The 26,315-nt window shown below is 46.0% G+C and overlaps 1 protein-coding gene across 30 annotated transcripts; it reads right to left on the reverse strand.

Annotated features, from left to right (window-relative positions):
* Positions 1 to 25,572, reverse strand: Aptx (aprataxin). 30 transcript variants are annotated; one of them, NM_001436606.1, is given in 10 exon segments: positions 1 to 3,782; positions 3,881 to 4,835; positions 5,997 to 6,100; positions 12,115 to 12,341; positions 14,297 to 14,356; positions 16,052 to 16,318; positions 16,530 to 16,576; positions 18,298 to 18,434; positions 20,444 to 20,559; positions 25,385 to 25,572. In NM_001436606.1, coding segments are annotated over 7 exon segments (990 nt in total). In that variant the 5' UTR covers positions 18,428 to 18,434; positions 20,444 to 20,559; positions 25,385 to 25,572; the 3' UTR covers positions 1 to 3,782; positions 3,881 to 4,680.
* Between the last annotated feature and the right edge of the window lie 743 nt (positions 25,573 to 26,315).

Here is a 26,315-nt window from a genome sequence, read left to right on the forward strand (position 1 = left end):
TAAGTTTTATAAAGGACAACATTTAATTAGGGCTGGCTTACAGATCAGAGGTTCAGTCCATTATCAAGGCAGGAGCATGGCAGCATCCAGGCAGGCCTGGTGCAGGAGGAGCTGAGTTCTACATCTTCAACCGAAGGAAGCCAGGAACAGACTGAGCATCCCCAGGCAGCTAGGAGGAGGGTCTCCAAGCCCACCCCCACAGTGACACACTTCCTCCAACAAGGCCACACCTTCTAATAGTGCCACTCCCTGGGCCAAATATGCAAACCATCACATCACCCTATGTGGTCATGTAGTTGTGCCTCACATGGGCTCCGGCCTCAGGGGATCTGGGTTAAAGGCCTCCACATACAACAGGCACCTTTTTCTCATTCATGTGAAGAGTATGCAATGGGCTGTCAGCTTCAGGGGCAAGTTCAGTCAGGTCTACATACTGGGGTCTCCTAAAACCTTCAGTCTCCTTTCACTCAAGGTCAGCCACATCAGCTGTATTTGAGAAACAGACCTATCACTGGGTTCTTGAAAGCAAAAATAAGTTCCCAGCTGCCATAGGCTAGAGGGTGCCTGTGGTGTGGAAATGTTAGCAGCAGGTAAGAATCTAGGTGGTCCACAGGCTCCTTAGAGTGCCAGAAGTCTCTCCTCTGCCCTGCGCTCCACCCCTTACCTGCAGGGTCCAGCCACAGAAAGGTTAGTTGACTCATGATAGCCTACACATGAAGGTGTCTCGTGCTCTGAAAACATTATCTGAGAACACTTCCTAGCACATACCCAGAACTGCTAAGGCAGTTGGGTCTTGAACTCAAGACCAAACTGAGCTGCATGAATTCCAGGTCAGTCTTTGCTACACAGTAAGACCAATCTCAGAACAAAGTGGTGTCTCTGCCTCTTTGTCCCATGTGCCAAGAAGGCTTTGTACATGCTTCAACCTCTGCTATGCTCTGCCTCACGATGGGCATAGAGTCAGGAGAGCCAAGACCTTTGAAATACCAATATGAGGTGACTGTTCTGAGTCTGGCTGATTGCGTTTCACAGGATGACCTCCAGGGTATCTGTCTTCTGGCAAAGGACACAATTCCATTCTGTTCATTATTTATGGCTTAAATAACACTCCATTATGCACCTCCCAATTCTGAATGCCCTGGGATACCATAAAGCCCGAGTGACAGACAGGCAATCACACAGCAGTCATGTTCACCACCAAAGGCAGCCAGGACAGGAACTCAGACAGAGCAGGAACCTGGAGACAGGAGCTGAGGCAGAGACCATGAGTGGGGTGCCCCCACCCCACACTGGCTTGCTTCCCCTGGCTTGCTCAGCCTGCCTTCTTATAGGACCCAGGACCACCAGTCCAGGAGTGGTACCACCCACAATGGCGCTAGCCCCACTGATCCCTAATTATGAAAATGTCTTACAGCTGGAGCTCATGGAGGCATTTTCTCAACTGAAGGTCCTTCCTCTCTGATGACTCTAGCGTGTGCCAAATTGACACACAAAACCAGCCAGTACACCATTAGCAACATTCAAAAAGAAAGACCATTCTAAAGAGGCAGATCTGAGCATTGCTGCAAAAGGGAATATTTCATGACAATATTTCCACTCTCAGAAAACACTGAATTTTAATTAATTATGGGCAATGTCTATCTAATCCTTGTACATTTGCTTATTTTCCTCTTTGGTGGGATACTTGAATCCCAGTACCCTGGCTCTGGACTGGCAGATCTCAGCAAGTTCAAGGTCATCCTAGTCTACATGGTGAGTTTAGGGTAGCTTGGGATAAGGTAGGAGAGTGTGTTTGTGTGTGTGTGTGTGTGTGTGTGTGTGTGTGTGTGTGTGTGTGTGTACGTACTTGAGAATTAAGTTATTTCTTTTTTTTAAGATTTATTTATTTATTATATGTAAATAGGATCCTGTTACAGATGGTGGTGAGCCACCATGTGGTTGCTGGGAATTGAACTCAGGACCTCTGGAAGAGCAGTCAGTGCTCTTAACCCCTGAGCCGTCACTCCAGGCCCTAAGTTGCTATTTCTTAAAAGAGTACTTCTGACTTACTGGAACTCAGTGGGTAAAGACACTGAGTCAAGCTAGTGAGTCAATCCCTAGGGCCAATATGGTGGAGACAATTGACTTCCAGAAATTGTCCTCTTGTGTACACACGCGCGCGCGTGTGCGCACGCGCACACACACACAGTGTCAGTCCATAGTAGCAGAGATGGGTGTCCTGTTCACAGGAGGTAAAGCAGCCCACCAGGAGCCGGGAAAGGGTATAGCCTTCAGGGCCTGCCTGCTCCTAGACACCTACTTCTGCCAGCCCGGCTTCACCCTAATGGCTTCACAGTCATCTAAACAACACTGCAAGGAAAGGACCCACGCTCCAGAACATGAGCCTGAGTTATCCCAGATTCCAGCCATAACAGCTGCTTTGATAACAACTGGTCTTGCCTGGCCATGATGGGCCAAATAATATGCTTTGGTACCTTAGATAGAATTTTATTTCCCCTTTTTAAATCTTTTATTTATTTGCTTCTGTGACATAGGGTCTCATGTAGTCCAGACCTCAAGTTCACCATATAGACAAGGATAACCTGGAATGCCTGGCCCTCCTGGATCTACCACCTCCTAAATTTGGGATTGCAAGAGAATTTGCCACTGTGCCTAGCTTTAAATGTGGCTGGCTTTCTTCTACTCTGCAGTCTCCCAACATCCCTCCCTCTGACTCTGAAGGAAAGCTTCAACTAATTGTACAATGACATGTCTGTCAAGTAATCCAGAGTCCAGACAGTCTTCTTCCCCATGGTGATAAAAGCCCATTTCGGAGAGGAGGGCTAGGGAATGAATAAACCTCAATACCTCAATACCTGCTTCCTGCCAGTCATTATTGACATTTTTCCTCTAAGAGATCTATTTTTTTTATTTATGTATTTATTTATGTATAAGTGCACTGTGGCTGTCTCCATGCATACCAGAAGAGGGCATCAGATCCCATTACAGATGGTTGTGAGCCACCATGTGGTTGCTGGGAATTGAACTCAGGACCTCTGGAGGAGCTCTTAACCACTGAGCCATCTCTCCAGCCCGAGATCTGATTTTTACAGATTTAATTATGTGTGAATGTGTGTCTGTATTCAGGTTTGTGTACTTGAATGCAGTGCCCACAGAGGTCAGAAGCAGGTGCAGGATCCCTGGAGCTACAGGCAGCTGTGAGCCACCTAATATGGATGCCGGGAACAAAACTCAGGTCCTAGGAAGGGCAGCATGCACTCACCCCAGTCTTAAAAAATCTATTTTGGGCAGAAGGAAGAATGTAAGCATGGTCACCTCATTCCCCAAATGTTTCTCATTATACCTGACATTCTTACGCTGTCTGATACAGACACTCCTAGTAGTTTACAGCAAATACTCATTTTAATACTGATGTGCTAAACTATATTGTATCAGGTGGAAAGTAAATGAACTATTTTGCAACATCTGTTTTTCTAAGATACATTATCCGAAGTTTAGTTAAATGTTCTGTAATTCTCAAGAGCAGTGGCTGAAGCCTCAGTAAAATCTGCCTGAAGCTAACAATACACACTGCCCAGGCTGCCCTCAACACAGACTGCACTGTTAACTGACGGTTCACACCATCCCAGGATGCCCTCAACAGACTGCACTGTTAACTGACAGTTCACACCATCCCAGGATGCCCTCAACAGACTGCACTGTTAACTGACAGTTCACACCATCCCAGGATGCCCTCAACAGACTGCACTGTTAACTGACAGTTCACACCATCCCAGGATGCCCTCAACAGACTGCACTGTTAACTGACAGTTCACGCCATCCCAGGATGCCCTCAACAGACTGCACTGTTAACTGACAGTTCACGCCATCCCAGGATGCCCTCAACAGACTGCACTGTTAACTGACAGTTCACACCATCCCAGGATGCCCTCAACAGACTGCACTGTTAACTGACATCACTGTACAAGGCTGCCCTCAGAACAGACTACTGTTCACTAACAGTTCACACTGTTCCAGGCTGCCCTAAGCACAGGCTGTACTGTTTACTGGCAGTTCACACTGCCCCAGGCTGCCCTCAGCAGAGGATGTACTGTTTACTGGCAGTTCACATTACCCCAGTTTGCCCTCGACACAGGCTGTACTGTTAACATACTGTGCCCAATATTACCACTTCCAGTTCCCTGGCACAGTCATACACAAAGTATCTCTCTGTGCAGATGACTGCCACATATGTTCACCCAGGCACTCAGCCTGGTACAGTAGATTGAAAGCCTCCTCATGGAGGGAAGAGGAATATCATAGAGCAGGAACCAGGCCCCCTCAGAACCTCAGCTATCTTGATAAAAAGATAGAACATGATCCAGGGGCAAGGGTAGGAACAAATACATTACCAGTCCTCTGCTTCTACATCTTGTATTTGAACCTCAAGCTGGCTCTGCCCTCTTATTAGTCAGGCCTGACATGGTCCTGGGAAGAGTGATCAGGCATGTCTCATCCTCCATTACCAGAAAATATACCATACAAACCCATATTCCCAGTTCCTGACCCAGAGTCACCCTGTGTGGTCACTCAAGAATAATAAGCTTTGTTTTGAAGAGCTGCATGCTTTAGTTCAGGACTGAACGGAGCACAGGCAATGCAGAATGATGCTAGCACTGCACTCGGTCACCAAGGCGAGTGTCACCCGCCCCAGTGCTTCCTGAGGTGCTCCTTCAGCTGTGGGATGGAAGGCAGCAGCTGCTGACACTCATGGCAACGGAGAGGCAGCTTCAAGAGTTCGCAAGTCCCATCTTTAACAGTCACTCTGCCAGCTTCCTGAACCATCTTGATCACAGCTGCAAACACAAGTAAAGAGCAGATCCCAATTATCTTGGAAAGCTGGTAAGACATCAAGAAAAAAACTAAAAAACATGACTCTAATCGACATATCCCAGTATCCTAACGCTCAGACCTTAGAGTTAGACTTCACACTGAGAAAATGTACTCGACCAGATTCTGAGCCTGAGCAGCCTATCTTTGAGATACACACTCCTTGAGAACACACTCCACGTAACCACATCAGGGGCTCATCACCATGCTTTTCCCCAGACGGCTCTTTGCAAAATGGTGGCTGCCACATTAACACCATATCAGTACTGAAGTTGCATAGAAAACATACTGGGAAATGCTTACATTCCAAACATACTTAACATTCCTGCCCCACTGCTAACAGGAGAGACACCTACTCAACTCCTGCCACAGGAAACAAAGAACTACTGAGCCCTCCTGATCTAAGAACCCTTTTGCATTTGGACATAAGTGTCCCCTCTAAAGCCTGTATTGAAAGTGTGGTCCCCAGATGTTGGTAGCATTGAGGTGGTAGCAACTTTAGGAGATGGGACCTCCCAGGAGAAAATAAGTCACTGGGGACACCCTTGAAGCTGTCCCAGATCCCTTCCCTGAGTCTCTCTCCTCTTTCTCTCACTCCCTGACTGCCGAGAAGTGAGCAGCTTGGCTCCTCCTCGCCCTCCCTGCAGTGTTCAGCCTCACCATAGCCCAGCATCAGAGGCATGGGCAAGTCCTCTCAAACATGAACCTACATACGGTTTTAGTTTCTTAGGTTACGTCAGTATGACACAATGACAAACAGCAAAGTCTGGGTAGCGTCAGGTTCAGAACCTGTTCACACACATCTTCCCAGCAAAGAGTCTAATCCAGCTTTCCAGCTTCAGGACACCTGGCATTAATTGGCATTAACCTTACTGAGCTGCCATGAGCTCATCTGAGCCTGACATAACAGCTAACTGGGCCCTCCAGGATGTTCACAGCAATGTAGCCATCCTAGTACAATGAAGCATCCGTGTTCATTTTAGGAGTGGCTTTTTTATAGAGAGCACTAACTATATGAGGCTCATCTGAGGCCAGGTTGTTACTGAGAGAAACAGCTGAGTCAGAGAGGAAAACATCTAAGAAAATGAAGTAAATATTAATAAAAATAACAACAGAGTACTCCTTACCTTGTGACTCCAGAAAATATTCTGTATTGAAAGAATTCCAATGCTTTTTGTTTTTAAGGCAAGGAGAATCAAAATCCTGGCTGATCACATGAAGATGTACATGGCTATTTGAAAGTTAGAGAACAAAACAGAACCAAGTATTAAAAACTATGGATAATCAGAACGACAGCAGTCAAGGTAAGTACAGGTGCATAAAGTTCTGACCCTGTGTTCACTCGGTCACTGAGCTGAGAATAGTTAGTGTTTGCCATGTGTGCTGGGCAGTTTCATATCAACTTGACATAAGCTAAAGTCATCTGAGAGGAGGAACTCTCAATTAGAAAATTCTTCCAGCCAGGCGGCAGTGGCACCTTCCTTTAAGCCCAGCACTCTGGTGACAGAGGCAGGCAGATCTCTGTGAGTTCAGGGCTAGCTGGGTCTGCAGAGTGCATTCTAGAACAGCCAGGGCTGTACGAAGAAACCCTTTCTCAAAACAAAAAACAAAAAAACAAATAAGAAGGAAATGTCTCCATAAGACCAGGCTGTATGAAAGGCTATAAGGTATTTTCTTAATGAGTGATTGATGGAGGAGGGCCCATCAATTCTGGGTGAGTCCATCCCCGGGCTGGTGATTCTCGGTTCTATAAGAAAGCAGGCTAAGGAGCAAGCCAGCCTCTACATCAGCTCCTGCCTCCAGGTTCCTGCTCTGAGTTCCTGCCCTGACTTCCTTTGATGATGAACAACAATACGGAAGGGTAAGCCAAATAAACCCTTTCCTCCTCAAGTTTCTTTGATCATGGTGTTTCACAACAGCAATAATAACCCTAATCAAGACATCATCATGCAAGCACAACGACCTAAATTTAATTTTCAGCACTGAGGTGAAAAAGCCAGGCACAGCAACACACACTCTCCTAGCCCTGAGGAGGCAGCCTAACAAATCAGCAAGCTCCAGGCTCAGGGGTTCACATCTCAAAACATAGCGTAAAGGCTAGGTATGGTGTATGCCTTTAATCTCAGCACTCTGGAGGCAGAGACAGCAGAAGCTCTGTCTGTAAGTTCAAGTGAAGCATGATTTGCATAGTAAGTTCCAGGCCATCCAGAGCTACACAGTGAGATGCTATCTCAAATTGATGGATGGATGGATGGATGGATGGATGGATGGATGGATGGATGGACAGATGGACGGATGGAAAAGCGGTAGTGAGAGAGACTGTCTCAAATAAATATAAAAATAAATAAGGGAGAAAGCAACTGGACACAGACACACACACACACACACACACACACACACACACACAAATATTTAATGCTTAGTAAGTATCTAATTAAACCAAGCACTAGGTTTCATAGTGAATAATATAGGAAAGGACTTTGTATCTAGAATAATTAAATTCTAATGAAGAAAAACAAATAAGAAAGAAAAATTCAAATAAAGAATAAAATGTTTTAAAAGAACATGCCATGCATGCTGGCACATGCCTGAAATCCTAGCACTGGGGAAGTTGATATAGGAGGATCCTGAATGTAAGGCCAGCCTGGGCTAAACAGTGAGAACCTGTCGGGGGGGGGGGGGGGGGAGAAAGAAAGGAAGAAAGAAAGGAGAAGAGAAGAAAAGAAAAGAAAACTAGTTGGGAGGATCAGAGGGGGACAAAAAGAACAAGATATAATCAATACACATTACATACATGTATGAAAATGTCATCATGAAACCCATTATATATAATATACACTACCAAAAAAGCAAAAGGAGGAAAAGAGAGAAATGCAACAGTGATCTAACCCCTGCCCTAATCCAGTCTAACCCTAACACTAGAGCAGTTAACAGTGCCAGAGAAGGCCTCTGCCAGATGAAGCAACAGCTAGGCAACTGTGTCTTCAGAGGCACAGTTCAAAATCCTGAGATTCTCGAGAAGCAGCTTTGTGCAAATGGGGACCACACTGAAGGTAAGGAGGACACAATGATGGCCAGAATTAGGAGAGCCAAAGAGCAGGAATTCAGCGGGAGCCAAATCATAATGGGTCTTAGAGGTCTGTAAGAGTGCTGTGGTTTTGTTCTGACTACATCAGGGAACTGCTGGAAGAGTTTAACCAGAAGAGATTATCCCACTTGTACCTTTAAAAGACCACTCTGGGTGTTGGGAGAAGGGACGGAGAGTACGTAAGGTAGGATATACGGGGTCTGACACCAGGCTACTGCAACAGTCAATGCCAGAAACCAGCACAGCTTACACCAGAGCTGCAGCAGAGATGACGAGAAACAACCCAAGTTGGGCCATGTTGCAGAATAAGACAGGACGTGCTTCGTGGGTGCACATTTGGGCAGTGCCACTTGCCGAGATATTCGGGCGGAGCTAACAGCTCTGTTGCTAATGTGCTTGTGTCCTACGAGCGTGAGAATCTGAGGTTTGATCCCTAAAAAGCACACACACACAGAGAGAGAGAGAGAGAGAGAGAGAGAGAGAGAGAGAGAGAGAGAGAGAGAGAGAGCGAGCCAATTATAGTGTCATGTACTTGAAATCCTGCATGGGAGAGGTGGAGACAGGTGGACTCCTGGGCTTAGCTGGCCAGCTTAACCTAATCAGCAAGTCCCAGGTAGTGAGAGTCCCTGTTTCAAAAATAAATAAATTAAGGTAGATGCACCTGAGGGGAAAGGCACTTGGCATTCACCTCTGACCTCCACATGCATGTGCACAAGCATAAACACACACATGTGTACACACACACACTCGTGCCAGTAGTTTTACTTTATTAAACTAAACAGAATGCCTTTTGTATAATTTTTATTCTTGGAATTAGTGGTATTTCACTTTGTCCCATTAATAATCAAAAGCCGCCAGTATGGAATACAAGCAGTAATAAGTGAGTAAAAATGAAGGGAGCCATATTAAAGAGAGTGAGAGAGCAGTATTTTGGCTAGATACTGTAAAGCTAAAGGGGAGGAGAGGCTTTTCACAAATACTGTACTACAGCAGTAAATGTCTTTCCACAGAAGATGGGTAGCAATACTATAAGTATATTTATGTATGCTCGGACTGAACACACAGTGAGCTCATTATAATGAATAACATCCAGTTTCTCACTGCTGGAGAAAGAAGACAAAAAGGCAAGCTGGGTGTTGTTTGTGGAGAGGGACTGGGAGGCAGGAACCAGCACATCCTGGAAGCTAAGCCGGGTCAAGTCTGGAAAGAGAACCTGCAGGAATCACCACTTCCCATACACACACGAGAACGCAAGTCAGGGAAGGGGAGGGGGCTTAGGATTTGTTTTTACTTCCTGGCTCTACCTGCTGAGAGGACGAGAGGACGTAGAGGCAAAGACACCCTAAAATCAGCCACTCGTACCTCTATAGAAAGCTGGGGTACCTAGGTCTCTCCGGAGAAGATGAGCCCGGGACACCAGGAAGGGACAGAAAATAACCTAAGCCTTAAAAGATGTTGGGGACAACAAGTGACGAAGAACCAATCTAAAGGAGCTTCCGGTGACCAAAGATGAAACATTTTAAGCAGCAAAAAAATTAAAGTATTAATTAGAATGTACAGAACTCCATGAGCAATACTGGGAACGAAGTTCTGCACACAACAGAACAGTTCACACAGTAGATGGGAGGGGCATGAAGAGGAAAGAGTACAGCAGCCGCAGGCAGGCAAGCAGCCCCCACTCCAGCTGAGTGTGGGCGGCAATCTGTGATCCCAGCACTTGGGAAACTGAGGCAGGAAGTCAACTCTGAGATCAAGGTCAACCTGAACAAACAGCAAGATCTAGGCTGACCTAGACACAGACTGAAGCCAGTCTCAAACAATTAAATAAAAATAGAAATAAAGTAAAATCACCAATGGTAATAAAACAATGGGTCTAAATTTGAGTGACAAGATAGAAACAGTCTTGACAAACTATCAAAGGTCACAGTCATCTCAACAGCACACACCTCTGACAGAATGAGGACACTTCACAGATGTCACACATACCTACACTGAAGGAGATCTCATGCCAGGGATGAACACACCTAAGCCCAGCACCCAGGAGGAAGGATCATGAATTGAAGACTAGCCTAAACCATGTGATTTCAGGGCCAGCCTGCACCCAGAGAAACCCAGCCTCGGGGCTGGAGAGATGGCTCAGTGGTTAAGAGCACTGACTGCTCTTCCAGAGGTCTTGAGTTCAAATCCTACAACCACATGGTGGCTCACAGCCATCTGTAATGAGATCTTCTGCCCTGCAGGCACACATGCAGACAGAATGCTAGATACATAATAAATAAATTAAAAAAAAAAAAAAAAGAAACCCAGCCTCAAAAAAACAAAACAAACAGCCAGTACTCATCAAATGCATGAAGATCAGGGACTCAGACTGTGGAGGCTGAGGGCAGACAAAAAGTAAGTGCTTTGTGAATCCTGAGGCTGAAAAAGAACACATTAGCAAAAACAGGTGACCTTCAAACAAGCCTACCTTTCAGTCAGCAGGGGAAGGTCTTTGTTCTACTTCACATGTTACATTGTATCTTTTAATTAAAAACATTGCTCTATAGTAGGAAAACTTGTTAAATTTTCCTTTGTTGTTGGTTTTGTTTTAGAAAGTGTCTCACTTTCTATTATATGTATTCAAAAATTCTATCCGGCTGGAGATGTCATTCAGTTAAGACAGTGACACCAGGCATCGTGGCCTATTCTATAATCTCAGCATTTGGGACACAGAAGCAGGAAGATCAGGAACACATGGGCCAGCCTTGGCTACCTGAAGCCCTACCTCAAAATAAGTAAATAAACAAAGGTAAAAATGGAAAAATAAAAGTATGATTAAGGGTTGGGGACTTAGCTCAGCGCAAGGCCCTGGGTTCAGTCCTCAGCTCCGAAAAAAAGAAAAAAAAAAAAAGTATGGTTAATACCAATATGACACATCTTAAAATGGCTAGCTAAGGGGTCGCAGAGATGTCTGAGCAGTTAAGAGCAGCGGCGGCTCCTCTAGGGGGACGAGGTTCAATTCCCAGCACCACATGGCAGTTATCAACCATCTCTAACTCCAGTTCCAATGGATCCCATGCCCCCTCCTGACCTCCATGGGCACCAAGCACACATATAATAGAATATATGCAGACAAAACATCCATACACATAAAATAAAAATAAATCTCTAAAATATTCAAGTGGTTATCTGGAGTAGAAAACACCTGTAGCCGCAACCTCAGGAAGTTGATTTGACAAGAGTGAAAAAAAAAAAAAAAAAAAATAGAAACTTATAAAAATCTAAGTTTTATGTTGTTTATTATAGTATAGTTTTTTAAAAGTTGGGAGTGAAGCATATCCCCTATTGCTTGGACCAAATAAACTGAAGGAATTTGTCCTGCATGCACTTGTGGGGAGAAAAACAACCATTTTGCTCCAAATCCTTCTGCAACTAAGCCCATGAAGAACAAATCCCACATTCTCCCCTCATTTTATTTGAAATTGTGCATACCCTGAGCTTACATTTACAGAAGTCTATGGTGCCTTGTTTCCTTTAGAGCAATGGTCCTTAACCGATTAAGGTTAGAATGGCAACAAGTCACAAGCCACTGAGCCTCATCTAAGGCAGAGGAGCTCCTTCATCAAGCCTGCATGTTAAGATACTTAAACTCGGGGTTGGGGATTTGGCTCAGTGGTAGAGCGCTTGCCTAGGAAGCGCAAGGCCCTGGGTTCGGTCCCCAGCTCCGAAAAAAAAGAAAAGAAAAAAAAAAAAGATACTTAAACTCCCAGCTGGGGAGACAGCTCAGTGGTTAGAGCACTGACTGCTCTTCCAGAGGTCCTGAGTTCAATTCCCAGCAACTACATGCTGACTCACAACCACCTGTAATGGGATCCAATGCCCTCTTCTGGTGTGTCTGAAGACAGCTACAGTGTACTCATATAAATAAAAAATAAATAAATCTTTAAAAAAAAAAAAAGACACTTGAACTCTGAGAAAAATAAGAAACTACAGGGGACTGAATTACATGCAGAAGCAGGAACTTGGGCTCACAGGCAAGTTGGGCAAGTATGAGATTTGGCCCATCTGCCTCAGAAACCTCCCATCTACTCCCCTGGACCTTAAAACTACTCAGACACTCAAGTCTAAGCTGCTCACCCGAACCAAACCAGTGTGCACCACCTCACCCCAAGGCTTACCTCATGCTGGGAATGGCATGGTAACCCAGTCGGAAGCGCAGTTTGCTGGATCCAGTAAAATCTGCTATCACCTTTTCCCCTACTGCGTGCATGTGTTTGAGAAGTTCGAGGTGTTCACTGGTCACAACCTTCAGACTGGAAATGGAGGCCCATGGTAAGACCAGCCAGTGGTGCCGGGCCTTGGGGTATTTATCCTTAATCACCACCACCTGATCATCCTTGTAAACCTAGCAGAGAGCACGGGAAGGAAGAGACATGCGCTGAGGATTTTTGTCATGTGCCATCTACTCCTTCAGTAACTTACTTGAAAACACAGTGGAGAAAGTTTGAAGAGGTAGAGCAGATACAGACACTGACAGCGTCTTAGCCCTGTCACATCATTACACAGTGAAGAGTCAGGGTTCCAACCCAAACCTCCTGAACTCCAGAGCCCATGTTTTTAAACACAGTACACAGGATGCAGAGAAGATACACAATACAAGAGTTCTCAAGAACCAATGTAAATCTCCCCAGACAGAATCCAATCGTAGCTCTCACACCACAGACCTGGAATACATGTGTGGAGAGTTGGAAGAGCCCTGACTGAGGCAGAGCACTAAGGCTCCTCAAGGACAACAGTGACTTCTGACAGGAAGACAGCATTACTACAGTCACCATCTGACGGTCCCTTCAAAGGGCCTTGCTGGGGTTAGCACTTTCTCTTTTTAACATTTATTATTTATCTGTGGAGACCACAGGACAACTTAACGTTGTTCTCTCCTTCTGCCACGTTGATTCCAGGGACTGAACCCAAGTCGTCAAACTCGGCAGCAAGCACCCTGACCCACTAAGCCATCTTGCCAGTCCACAATCTCTCCTAATAGCACCCAGAAGGTAAAAAGAGACAAAGCAGACAGTATATTCACCTCACGAAGTGAGCGGGGGTTTGGGGATTTAGCTCAGTGGTAGAGCGCTTGCCTAGCAAGCGCAAGGCCCTGGGTTCAGTCCCCAGCTCCGAAAAAAAAGAAAAAAGAAATGAGCGAACTCCAGTTACTTTTTATAAACCCACTTTAACAAACTCACGAACAAAAACCAGCACACAGAGTAAGGTAGTCACTCACACACACACTTGCCCATTACCCACTGCTATACAGCTCATGAATTTTCGTAGTTAAAATGGCCATTCTGAGGCTGTGGAGTTTCACTTAGGGTTTAACACTTTCACTATCAATTATAATTTATGCACTTATGTACAAAAAAAGAGAAGAAACTATGAGAGCTCACACTAGAAAAGCTTGCATGACTCAAGTGTCCATCAACAACGAAAGGGTAATGTGCTATATACACAAAATGGAAAAGGATTCAGGAAATCAGGGGCTGGGTGTGGGGGTGCATGATGTTATCCCAGCACTCAGGAAGCATAGGCAGACAGATCGCTATGAGTCTGAGCAAAGCCTGGTCTACATAGCATGTCAGCACACCCAGGCTATAGAAAGAGACCCTGTCTCAAAAAGGCGTGGGGGAGGCGGGGAGAGATGATCTTAAGAGCACTGGCTGTTCTTCCAGAGGATCCAGGTTTGATGCCCAATATCCACATGGTGGTCAACAATCATCTGTAATCCCAGTCCCAGGGGATTCTTCTACTATCCCCAAGCACCAGGCACATACATGGTACACAGACATACATACAGGCAAAGCGCCCTTCACACTAAAATAAATCAAAATTTTTTCAAAAGAAAAAGAAAAATGAAATAAAAATCTACAGGAAAATGGATGGACTCAAAAAGTATAATACTAAGCAAGGGGATCCAAAAATCAGGAAATTTCTCCTATATGACTCCTAGTCTATAATGTATACATGGATGTGTGGAAATATATAGTAAGCGTAGGTACAGTATAACATTTAGAGAGGGGACCGGGGCTGGGGATTTAGCTCAGTGGTAGAGCGCTTACCTAGGAAGCGCAAGGCCCTGGGTTCGGTCCCCAGCTCCGAAAAAAAGAACCAAAAAATAAATAAATAAATAAGAGAGGAGACCAAGAAATGTGGTATTAAGTGATACTTGTACTCATAGAGAAGTGCAGTAAACAGAATCAACCCCACTAGGAAGAACCGACATCCTTTGGCTTCATTTATAATTATGACTTTTGTAGTATGGTCTTGTACTGCATGACAGACACTGAAACTATACACTGTTATTCTGACCTGCATTTTGGGGTCTTTCATAGATATCTTCAAGCCTTGACTCCAGTGGCCCAGTGATTCCTAAATAGAAAAACAATGTAAATCTAATGCCAAGAATTAAATGTAGCTAATTCTACTTATCAGCAAAGTCCCAATAAAGCATGGAAGTAAGATTAGTTTTGAGAATGACTCCCTCTACTTCAGTTCACTGCCCTTTAGGACCACAAGCCTCCCCAGTGTCTTCTACATTTAGAACTGAGTGTAAAATGGAGGCCTACTGTGGAACTTTGTCCAATGACCAAGGACTGTTCCCGAAGACAAGCGGCTGTGATTACCTGAACAAGGCTGTAACAAGAATGGGCCAAATACTCACTTCCTGGGAGTGAGGAGGGGGATACACAGCAGCTCCCAGCTGCCGAGAGGGACACCCCTCCCTGAGGGGCAGTCACACTTAAGTTGCCCATGCTCCTGTAACCACGACTAAACTCACTGGTTCACCGACTTAGACTTGGGTGGAATAGTTGGCCTGTCATTAGTGCCAGATCGGGGGTGAAGAGACATCTGTTCACATCTCCCCAGAAAAAGTCCCATAAAGCCAGAGTACAAATCAGCCTCCTTGCCTGTTTATTCTCCAGTGCAGCCAAGCCAAGCTTCTCCTTTGACATCAACATGTGAAAAACACTATCAAATAGGCAGACAAGCAAGTGACCCGTTTTAGTAGTAAACGTTAATTATGCTATTATGGCGAATAGATAGATGTATAAGGAGTGGATGAAGTCCTGAATGAGTGTGTGTTGTTGCTATGACCAGTCATGGCAAGGACCTCAGTGCCTAGACGGATTCCTCAGATAGGGCCCAGAGGGATAGCAAATGGCTGGCTACACAGGGAATGCAGAAACCACAGGTCGTCCTCCAAGGTGTTTACAGCCGAGATTGCTCCCTTACAGAGCCCTCCTACCAATGCTACCTAAACCTCCCTCCTTGTGCAGCTATATGCAATAAACCCACGTCCTCAGCTGCGATGTGTAAAATAATCATGCCGAGTGCACTGGCTGGTTTGTGTGTCAACCTGACACAAGCTGGAGTTATCACAGAAAGGAGCCTCCCTTGAGGAAATGCCTCCATGAGACCCAGTTGTAAGGCATTTGATCAAAGTGGGACCCAGCCCATTGTGGGTGGTGCTGTTCCTGGGCTGGTGGTCCTGGGTTCTATAAGAGAGCAAGCTGGGCAAGCCAGGGGAAGCAAGCCAGTGAGTAACATCCCTCCATGGTGTCTGCATCAGCTCCTGCTTCCTGTCCTGCTTGAGTTCCAGTCCTGACTTCCTTTGGTGATGACCAGCAATGTGGAAGTGTGAGCTGAATAAACCCTTTCCTCCCTACCTGCTTCGTGGCCGTGATGTGTGTGCAGGAGTAGAAACCCTGACTGAGACACTGAGTTTCCAGGCTGTTGGTGCTGCATCTCCACTGAGCACAGCCAACCCACTTCCGGCTTTTCTGTATGTGTCTGTCCTTTTTCTTTCCCTCACTAAGCCAGGCAGGGCGTGGCACACTGTCCCCACTGACTGCTCTGTCCTTCTTCAAGTGGTGTACCTCAGGAACTTAATAGAAAACCATCTAAAGGGACGTTCACCAAGTGCTTTCCAGGCCACAAACAAGAGACTCGTTCATCATGGTTAAAAACCCTCATTAGATTAAAACCCCGTCACTGTGTACAAACAACTAAGCAGTCATTCCCTCAATTCATGTCCCCAGCATCTACCCAGCACACTATGCTCACCTCCTTGGCGGCTCCATGCTTGCCCGTCTTAGGGGACACAGAGCACTGGCTGGGGCTGGCCCCAGCCTCAGCTTCCATCTCCTGACTATCACAGTCTGGCCTCTTTCTCTTCCTCTGTGTTACGTTAGGGCTCTCTGCCACCTCCTCAAACTCCACCATGTATGGATAAAGTTCATTCACCATGTGGAGAACCTGACCAGGCAGCAGCTTCATCTCCCGGTCCTTCCCAATGACGACTTCGTCAATGCTGGTGGGATTGACCCCCATCTGCAGATGGATACAGCATGGCAATGTAAGTAGACGGCAGCAGTGCCACTGGAGATAGGGCTGCTGCACTAACTGCTTCCTCTACCCCCACTCCCCACTCCATCACGTCCCATGACAGAGGAGCACTCACTAGCTGACAGTCTGAAACAACATCCTAAGAAAACTATCAAGTTTAAAAACAAAAACGGAAAGACAGGTCGCCAACACATACCTGCTTAACGTTGACATATCTCTTGTTACACTCCGCTTTCAACTGTACTGAAAGAAATAAGAAAACATTAAACACAGACGCAACCAAAACCAGGTACTCTGTTGTCCCTAAAGAACAGCAAAGCGTGACTGCTGCAGGCAATCCATAGCTGAGCTGATTCTGCTTGGCCTGGGCCTACAAATCCCACCACGTTCTAATAGCTCCAAACCCTTCCATAAAATGCCCTTCAGTGAGCAGGCTCTGGTGGTAATCCCAGGCTTGGGAAGTAGGGTCAAGACCAGTTCAAGACCAGCCTTGGCTGCCTAGCCAGTGTGTGAGGTCAGTGTGGAATATGTAAGAATATCTTAACTACCCATACACACACACACACACACACACACACACACACTATATTACTGTATGTTTTCTGTTACCTACTGCTAATACGCTGGCTGAAAACCTGGGATGGTGAAGGGAGGAGAGGCTGCAAAGACGGCTCACTGGCTGATAGTACTTCCTTGCTGCTGCTTTTTCCAGAGAACCTAAGTTTGGTTCCCAACACTGGACAGCTCATTACTACCTTTGACCCCAATCCAGAGGAGTCTGATGCCTCCACAGGGAACTAAGTCAAATATACCCACATAGACACACATATAATTTTAAAAATAAATCAGAATAACAAACAAATGCTCAGTATCTTTCACTCTTTAAAGCTGCTTGCGGTGACATACACCTTTAAATCCCAGCACTTAAGAGACAGAAGCAGGTGGATCTCTGCGAGTAAGAGACCAGCCTGGCTCATATACTGAGTCCAAGACAGCCGAGGCTATATAGTAAGTCAAAAGAAAGAAAGAAAGGGAGAGAGAGAGAGAGAGGAAGGAAGGAAGGAAGGAAGGAAGGAAGGAAGGAAGGAGCGAGCTTTCATGAACCCCTGTGGACCCCTAGCCAGCTCGGGATCACGGACTGCCAACAGGAGAGAAGCTCTAGCTCATGATTAGATAAGATTCCACTACTGAGGAAAAGAAAAAAAACTTCCTAAGAGTTGGGGCTGAAGCTAAGTAGAGGACTTGTAGAGGGCTTCTCTGGCATGAGCTTCAGGGCAGGAAATATCACCATCAAGTGACTTCAATAGAGAAAGAGGAAAAAGATATGATCTTGGAAAACAGGAGTTCAAGCTGGCCTGAAGGAATGGAAAGAATGTTCAAGAAAGCACGGCAGAACCCCAACTCTAGGTCCAGAACCTTAGGACTTACACTGAGCATGCCTACAGTGTTCAGGGGAGAGAGAGAGAGAGAGAGGGAGGGAGGGAGAGAGAGAGAGAGAGAGAGAGAGAGAGAGAGAGAGAGTGTGTGTGTGTGTGTGTGTGTGTGACAAGCTGGAGGCCACATTCTTAGAGACCTACCCTCTGTGTGAGGCAGTGGTGAAGGCTGACACCACCCCACTGTGACTCAGACAGGATTCAGCTTGATGATTCTAGAATTTACTTGTCTTTCTGCTCAACGCAGTATTTCTGGACACAGCAGAGTGCAAGCCTCAATCCTGCCGTCCCAATGTAATAAAATACCAGTCACCCCTCCCTTACCTGAGCCTGCCTTCCTTATGGATCACTGCACTGAGAAGACAGAGTCCAGGACAGCCCAGTCCAGGTTGAGCTAAAAGAACACAACTAAGGAGCCTTGTTTTTGGACTACACTAGGTTTTTCAGCAAGAACCAGGAAATGTGTTTCTCTGGTTATCACTGTCCCCCAGATCTAAACACAGTCATCTTCACATTGCTATGACCAGTTACCTTGCTGTCGGGAACATTTCTTATCTGTGATCTTGGTCTCCAGGCTTCGACCAATCACAACAGCTTCTAAATGGGGAAGTTTGATTCGCTGGTGCCAGCAGTCCTGTCTCACCAACCAGCACACCCGCATCTTGGCTCTAAAAACAACACAGAATTGCTGAAAAACAAATCACCCAGGCCACGCCAGCCTCACCACACATGCCTTCGAGGATGGTCACGGACAGGTGACTTCACCTCCCTCGTCTCAACTTCCTCGGCTATAAAGTTGTGCTAATGACAGGACTCGGGAGGCTGCTGGGGTTAATGCAGTATTTAAACATTGCTAAGCAGTCAAACACTCGTCACACATTTGTTGACATCCTATGCCAGGCACTAGGTTAGATGCAGAGTCCCTCCCTCAGAAGTGAAACTGCCCCTGTGTGCTGAAGAGCCTGGAGTAGGTGTGTGAGTGGACGAGGCATACACTAGCTACCATAATAAGATACAAGCACTCTAAGAGAGAAACTGAACGTGCTTAGTCCAGACAGGACTGGCCCTGGACCATATTAAAAAGGGTCTCATGAAGAAAGGGGTACATTTGAGGGTTGGGGCTGTGACAGAGAACCAAGAACTGAACAATGAAGATATGGGACCAAGAGAGGCAGCTGAGCAGTAGCAGCACTGACAGTCCTTCCAGAGGACCCATATTTGGTTCCCAGAACCTACATCGTGGCTCACAACCATCTGTAACTCCAACTTCAGGGGATCTAATACCCTCTCCTGACCCCCACGGGCATTACACACATATGTACATTTACATACATACAAACAAAACACTCTAAGAAAAAACAATCCTAAGGGAAAAGTTCTTCAGATCTCTGGTGTCTATGTACTAGGCTTCTCTCTCGCGCTCTCTTTTCTTTTTGTTTGGGGGTGGGGGAGTTAGTTGAAGTCAGGGCTTTGCACATGCTAGGCAAGTGCTGTCGCTGAACTACATTTCTAGCCCTTATTTTATTTGAGAGAGGGAATGTGTGTGCTTGTCAGTATGCACCATATGCAATACCTGCAGAAGCCAGGAAAGGACATCAAAATCCCTGGACCTAGAGCTACGGCCCCTATAACCACCATACAAGACTTATTAAAAAAAAAAAATGGAGTGGGGGCTACAGTTCTAATTTGTAAGATGTCATTAAACAAATTAAAGGATTTATAGGAAGACACTGCTTAGAAATAGAAGTGAAGAAAGTACAGAGGTGGCTCAAAGATTAACAGTACATACTGCTCTTGAAGAGATACCAAGTTTGCAAGCACCTATACTCCTGGCTCCAGGGGATCTGACACTTCTGCCCTCTGTGGGCACCTGCATTCACATGCACACACCACCCTCCTCCCCCTACACACACACACACACACACACAATTAGAAAATAAATCTTTTTTCTTTTAAAAAGAAAAAGAGGGGGTTGGGGATTTAGCTCAGCGGTAGAGCGCTTGCCTAGCAAGCGCAAGGCCCTGGGTTCAGTCCCCAGCTCCGAAAAAAAGAAGAAAAAAAAAAAAGAAAAAGAAAAAGAGATGAAAAATCAATTTCATATTGGTTCCCTTAGCTATTGTTTTTTGGGGTGTGTGTGTGTGTGTGTGTGTCTGTCTGTCTGTCTGTCTGTCTGTCTGTCTGTCTGTCCACACGTGCGTACTGCAAACCAAACCCAGGACCCTGACCTTGCTAAATAAGCACACTACCACTAAGCTAAATCCCCAGCCCTGAATTTTACACCAGAACACAATTAATTCACTTGGTGTGTGAAAGATCCAAGAGTCAAGCTGAGATACACAAGAAGAGTGGATGAACTGAACATGTTTGAGAGAGGCTGAAGCAAAGAAAAGGGACGAGGCGACCCAGGCAAGGCTAGGACTAGGTCTTCAGGATGTTTTTCTACCCTCTAGAGCAGTGGTTTCTCAACCTTCCGGATGCTGCAATCCTTCAACACAGTTCCTTAGGTTGTGGTGACCCCAACCACAGAGTTATTTTCATGATACTTCCTAACTAATTTTGCTACTGTGATGAATTGTAATGCAAATATCCGGAATGCAGAATACCTGATATGTGACCCCTGGGGAAGGGGTCGAGAGCCACTGCTCTAGAGCCTTATCAATGTTCGAGCTTCTGGTACCTTGGGGGATATCTTGCCTCCTGCCCAAGCAGCATGCAGGCCTTCTGCACGATTGCTGTATTCAGAAATGAAGATCAAAGAAATCATATTCTTAAAGATGAGAATATTGTTACCATCTGCAAAGACAAGAGGATGCAAGGCAGAATGAGCCCGAGGGGCACATCCTCAGGGACTGGTTAGTGTGAGCACATGCAGGCCAAGGAGGTTCGATGCTGCAGATTGGTTCTAATGCTATTTATGTTCATCTGACTCCCAAACTTACATGGGAACCAGCAAATCTGCCTGAAAGACGCTGAGGGTCCCTGCCCCAGTTGGCTTTGATTGGTGAAATAAAGTTGCCTGTGGCCAATACTAGGCAGGAAGACTGAGGCGGGACTTTAGATTTCCCGGGCAAGGAGCAGGAGAAAGAGGAGTTTTTAGAATCACCAGGCCAGGATGCAGAGAGATCAGACTAGAGGGAGCAGGAGAGAAAGCATCCAGTAAGAGTCAGGGAAGTAGCCCCTGGTCAAGGAAGCAGCCCCAGGGGCCACTTCCCCGATTGGGTCTGGGGTAGCAAGAGTGGCCCAGCCTTTGAGCTGCTTAGGGCATATTAAACGTGTGTGTGTGTGTGTGTGTGTGTGTGTGTGTGTGTGTGTGTGTGTGTGTGTGTGTGTGTGTTTCTTACATTCGAGAATCTAGAGCATTTTGGCTGGTGGTATCAAGAAGCACACAGTGCAGACAGGGAGTTCAGAGCAGATTAACAATTTACTGCTTCAGTTCAAAGTTCTCTGTCAGTCAGAAAAGGCCTCCAAAACTACCAGGTCAGAGAAGGTCAGAAGGCAAAGGGACTGAGCAGGAAGCACTGAAACAGGCATCTCAGGTTAAAGGGCGCAAGTGGCGGTGCAGACTTCCTCAAGGTGAGCATGAGTCAGGAGAAGGCTGACTTGGCTGCCCCAGATACGCTGCCTCAAGAGTCACTCAAATAAAGGGCAAACTTAAGGAAAGAACACCAGGACGAGAAGCTAAGCTTCAACAGCCAAGATTTACATGTCAGAGTGCGATAAAACAGCAGAAGCCCAGGAATACCTAGCCAACAGTTATGTGTAGGCAGAGGAGTTCAGGAAGCTGGGATCAGAGACTAATCCAGAAGCTGCTATTAAAAGAGACCAGAAAGTCCAAAAGACAATTCAACAGGTCTCCGACAGGAGCTGATATGAAGATAAGCTGTTCATCTAAGATCCTAAACCCAGGCCCAGTGGTGATCCCAGGCAGATCCCATTTAGAATGCTATGTTCCATGGGGCATCCATTGGACCTGCTACAAACTGATGGATAGGCAGGTAAGACAGGAAAGTGAGGCGTCCTCACTGGGTACTGAGAAACAAGTCTTCTGACTGACAAAGAAGCCAGCGGACAGTGCAGCTTCTGAGTAGGAGGAGAGGATTCGATGAACAGCGAGGAACATGGCGAGACAATGGAAACAGCACTCCCTTCTGCCACAAATACAGACACATTCCCTGAAGTTGTCAAGTTGTGATGTTCAGATGCGCTGCTCCCTGGAAAGCCGATGCGGTTACTGCACAATGCTCACGACAAACCTTAAACAGCAGGTTGGCCCATTTGAGCCTCCAGACCCAATTTGTAGGAATTAATAACTGTAGAATAAAAGAACACAGAAGGCTGGTTGTTCCTGAACCTTACCCAGACCCTCCAGTAAAATTCCATAAACTATACGCAAGCATCATGACAGCAGATATCATGCCTACCTTAGCACTGTAATTTCCAGCATTTACCCCTTACCATATAACGAGCCTACAAAAATCAGCAAGCTGTCAATCAATGTTGGCAGATAACTGATCAGATGATAACTCTACCAAAGTTCTCAAGGTTTTCCACCTTCTCTTTACTTCCTTGAGACAGGATCTCACCATGTACCTCGGGCAGGCCTAGAACTTGTTATAAAGACCAGGATGGTTTTAAACTCACAGAGATCCACCTGTCTCTGCCTCCCGAGTGCGTGAGATGAAAGGGGTGCACAAACACACCCAGGTGGGTTCCTCATCTTAAAGTAGAATGCCCCAAAACAGGAGTTCATTGTACCATTCCCTCTCCCTTCTGCAATGACCCATTTGCTGACTACACCACTGGTCATTACTCCCCGATTAATTATGGTTTGCTTGTTTGTTTGTTTTTCTTTTTCCAGACAGGGTTTCTCTGTGTAGCCTTAGCTGTCCTGGAACTAGCTCTGTAGGTAAGGCTGTTCTCGAACTCAGAGATTCATCTGCCTCTGCCTCCTGCTGGGATTAAAGTCATGTACCACCACCACCGCCCTAGGAATCTTAGTTAGGGTTTCCATTGCTATGGAGACCCCATGACCAAACCAACTCTTATAAGGACAACATTTAATTAGGACTGGCTTACAGGTTCAGAGGTCAGCCCATTATTATCAAGATGGGAACACGGCAGCATCCAGGAAGACATAGAGCATTTCACCTCTTGTTCTGAAGGCAGCTAGGAGAAGACTGGCTTCCAGGCAGCTAGGACAAGGGTCTTAAAGCCCACCCCACAGTGACACACCTACTCCAACAAGGCCACACCTCCTACTAGTGCCACTCCCTGGGCCAAGCACAGACAAACCATCGCATTAGGGAACCCAAATGATCTTGGCAAGTGGCGTGCGGCCTGAAATCTATCTTGAAGCACTGTTAGCACTGAGCTTCTGAAGGGCCACTAGCACAAGTATGGAGCTGAATTTCCAATTAATTTAAGCACAAGTGACTGTGGAGACTTGAATTTAAGACTGTCAGCCTCTAATTCCTCAGAGGTTACTTATTTCACAGAACTGGCCCCAGTGGCCATCCTTCTCACTCTTCCCTCCCCAGACATACACGCGGGCACCTTTACACACACAGACATCATCATTCTAAGCATGGTATTCTGATGTTGACTTATCCTTCTCTCCTTCCTAGAGACCCAAATCTTAGATTTCAGGTCCCATCTCCTTGGAGGCCAATGGAGTTGTCATCTTCTCACAGCCTTAGGAACGAACTCCCCTCTGTATCCCCATTCGAGAAACATGGAAGAAAAGTCTTGGAAGACTGCTGCTGGCCTGCTCTTGTATCCCAGGATCCCAGGTGTTCAGCATAACCTATTAAGAACATACTACATGGGGGGGCGGGAGGGGGGGAGGGCTGGGGAGATGGCTGAGTGGTTAAGAGCACGACTGCCTTCCAGAGGAGCCAGGTTCAATTCCCAGCACCCACACGGCAGCTCACAACTGTCTATAGCTCCAGTTCCAAGAGGATCCAACACCCTCTTCTTGCCCCCCATGACCACTGCATGCACATGGTACATGCAGGCAGGCAAAACACTCATACACAAAATAAAAATGTAAAAAAAAAATTAAGACATTCTACACAGTGGGTACTATGCTAAATGTCTCATTTACAAGGTCTCACCTTCACTATGGAAAATTAAGGCACAGACAAGTAAGTACCGTGTCAAGCAACCAAGACTCTGTGCCAGAGTTAGAATTTCAACTCTTTCCAAAGAATGGGTTCTTTTTTTTTCTTTTTTTTTTTTTCTTTTCTTTTTTTTTTTCCGGAGCTGGGGACCAAACCCAGGGCCTTGCGCTTGCTAGGCAAGCGCTCTACCACTGAGCTAAATCCCCAACCCCCAAAGAATGGGTTCTTAACTACTACACGATACTGTTTGGGGGCTCACTCACTCAATCTCAATCAAGATTTTTTCATGCCTACTATGTGCTTCATGCTATTCTAGCACTGGGAGTCAAGAGCTAATGCATATGTCCTCCTTTCAAAAGCCTCCAATCTCACAGAAGACCCAGAAATAATTATAATCAGTGGGGTATGATTTGCCTGTAGAAAGAGTATTATAGAAATACAAACCCTTAGTACCCTGTGAAGGAAAGTTTTCTGGAGATGGGATGGGCTTATAAACTTGATTAATTTGGTAGGAGTAGGCAGCCTATCTGAGCAACAAGAACCAGAAACTGGGATTAGGAAGACAATTTCTAGGCAAAGAGAACAACAAAGGCAAACACAGGAAGACATGGCACAGTGCATGGAGAAGCATTAAGTGATAGTGGAACCTAAAACTGAAGGCAGAAGGGACCAGAGACCCCAACAAGCTCCAGATAAAGCCCCATGTGACTGCTGACAGCTGAAAAATTGTACGTTTCAATAGATTTTGAAATTCAGCAGTCAGTGAATGCTTGCTTAAAGAATAGGAGGTGTGGGGACGACATATCAGCAAACAAGTCACTAACAACCAAGCAGGAATTGGACAAAGATTTCCTTACAAAGATCATCTTGGAAAAAAAAAGTATAAAAACCAAATATGCATTTCTTTCCCACATAAACAATTCTGTAAAAAGATTTCTATGACAGAGGTCTGCAGTCTCAGTATTAAGGAGGCACAGGCAGGATATCCAGAAGTTTGAGGTCATACTACTCTACATACTGTAAACCATCTTGAAAAAAAAAAAATGTACAAGGCCTGTATCCCATCACTGGGAGGTAGGGACAAGGGGATCAGGAATTTGAGGCCAGCTGGGCTAGTGGGGATGCTGGGACTCTTACGAAATCCCCAATACATATCGACTCCTCCAAAGTATTCTCCATCAATTCCAAATAGATGTAATTTCAAAAGCCCCAGCTTTGTTGAATCAGTCTCTGCACTATATGAAAAAGGCCTTACTGCTTCCGGCATTATTAAGGCCCGCTGAGGACACTGCTAGGGCGCCTCAAGTTACTCTTGGAAGGCGTTTCTGGCAGAAACAGAACAGCCCCGTTGGCACGGACAGTGTCCACTGTTTATCTATAAATCTTTTCAAGCAGATCTTGCAGCCAACTAGGTACAAGAGTCGGATGGGGATGGGGGGGCGGGGAGTCAGAGAGGTCGGAACAATGAGGCGGAAACCAAAACTCTGAAACACGCCCACCTGAACAGGACGAAAGGGTGGGGCTTGGTCCACCCAGAAGGAAACCTCGAACTCCACCTTCAAGGTATCCGCTCCGGGTTAGCAGCCCCGGCCAAACGCCCCTGCTGGCTTCTAACCCAACCAGCTACGAAAGCAGGCCGACCACTAGCTTACCTCGACTGCACACTTACAAACCTCCACGCTACTCCGCTGCGCCTCGCCGCTTCCGGTGCTGAAAGATGATGTCACAAACTGCTGCCTAGCAACTGGTGATGATTTCAGAGTTTTTTCCAGAATTGGCCGAAACGTTCTCTTGCCGGATACCCTGGTCGAAAAGTGGTCGTAGCAGCTAGTTGTTTCCCGTGAAGATAACTCCTTTGCCTTCTCTGAGGCATCTAGCTGTCATAGCCTCCCAGGGTCTGAATCCGGAGAGATTTCAGACAGCAATCTCCTGTGGCTTTTCTATGCAGCCAAGTCGTCTCTTAGCACTTCCTCCTCAGGAAGCTTGCTATATGTTAAAGCCATCTTTGAAAGGGAAGGAACGAGGTTGGAGGTAGTGAGACAAATTCATTCTGTAGCCCAAATTGGCCTTGAACTCGCCAGAATCTCCTCTTGCCTTAGATTCCCCAGTGCTAGGATTGCAGGTGCGAGCTACCAAACACAGCTTTGAAGCCATCGGTTAAGCTACAAGCTGGAGTGCTTTACCAACCACTCACGTTCAAATTACACTTTCCTTCTCTAAGGAGAAAAAGACTAAAGAGAGAGACAGAGGAACCCTGCTAAGATTTTTTTTTTATGATGTCTTCACTAAATTAACTGAGGGCAATCAGCAAGGCAGGAGGTTGGGATGACATATTTGTACTGATTTTTATTGCAATTCCAGGACGTTCCCTAAAAGTCTTGTATTGTAAATCACCAAAGACTTCTTGGCAGATGAAAGAATTCCTATCTC

The sequence above is a fragment of the Rattus norvegicus genome, chromosome 5 (assembly GCF_021556685.1).
Source record: "Rattus norvegicus strain SHRSP/BbbUtx chromosome 5, alternate assembly SHRSP_T2T, whole genome shotgun sequence".
Lineage (NCBI taxonomy): Eukaryota > Metazoa > Chordata > Mammalia > Rodentia > Muridae > Rattus > Rattus norvegicus.

What these genes read in the sequence shown, in the direction of transcription:
- Aptx (XM_087660494.1), bottom strand. An exon ending in GAGGCAAGATATCCCCCAAG is followed by an intron (nt 18,435 to 20,443) that starts GTACCAGAAGCT and finishes TGTTGTTTTTAG; the next exon opens with AGCCAAGATGCGGGTGTGCT. An exon ending in CATGCCATTCCCAGCATGAG is followed by an intron (nt 6,101 to 12,114) that starts GTAAGCCTTGGG and finishes ACTTTCAAATAG; the next exon opens with CCATGTACATCTTCATGTGA.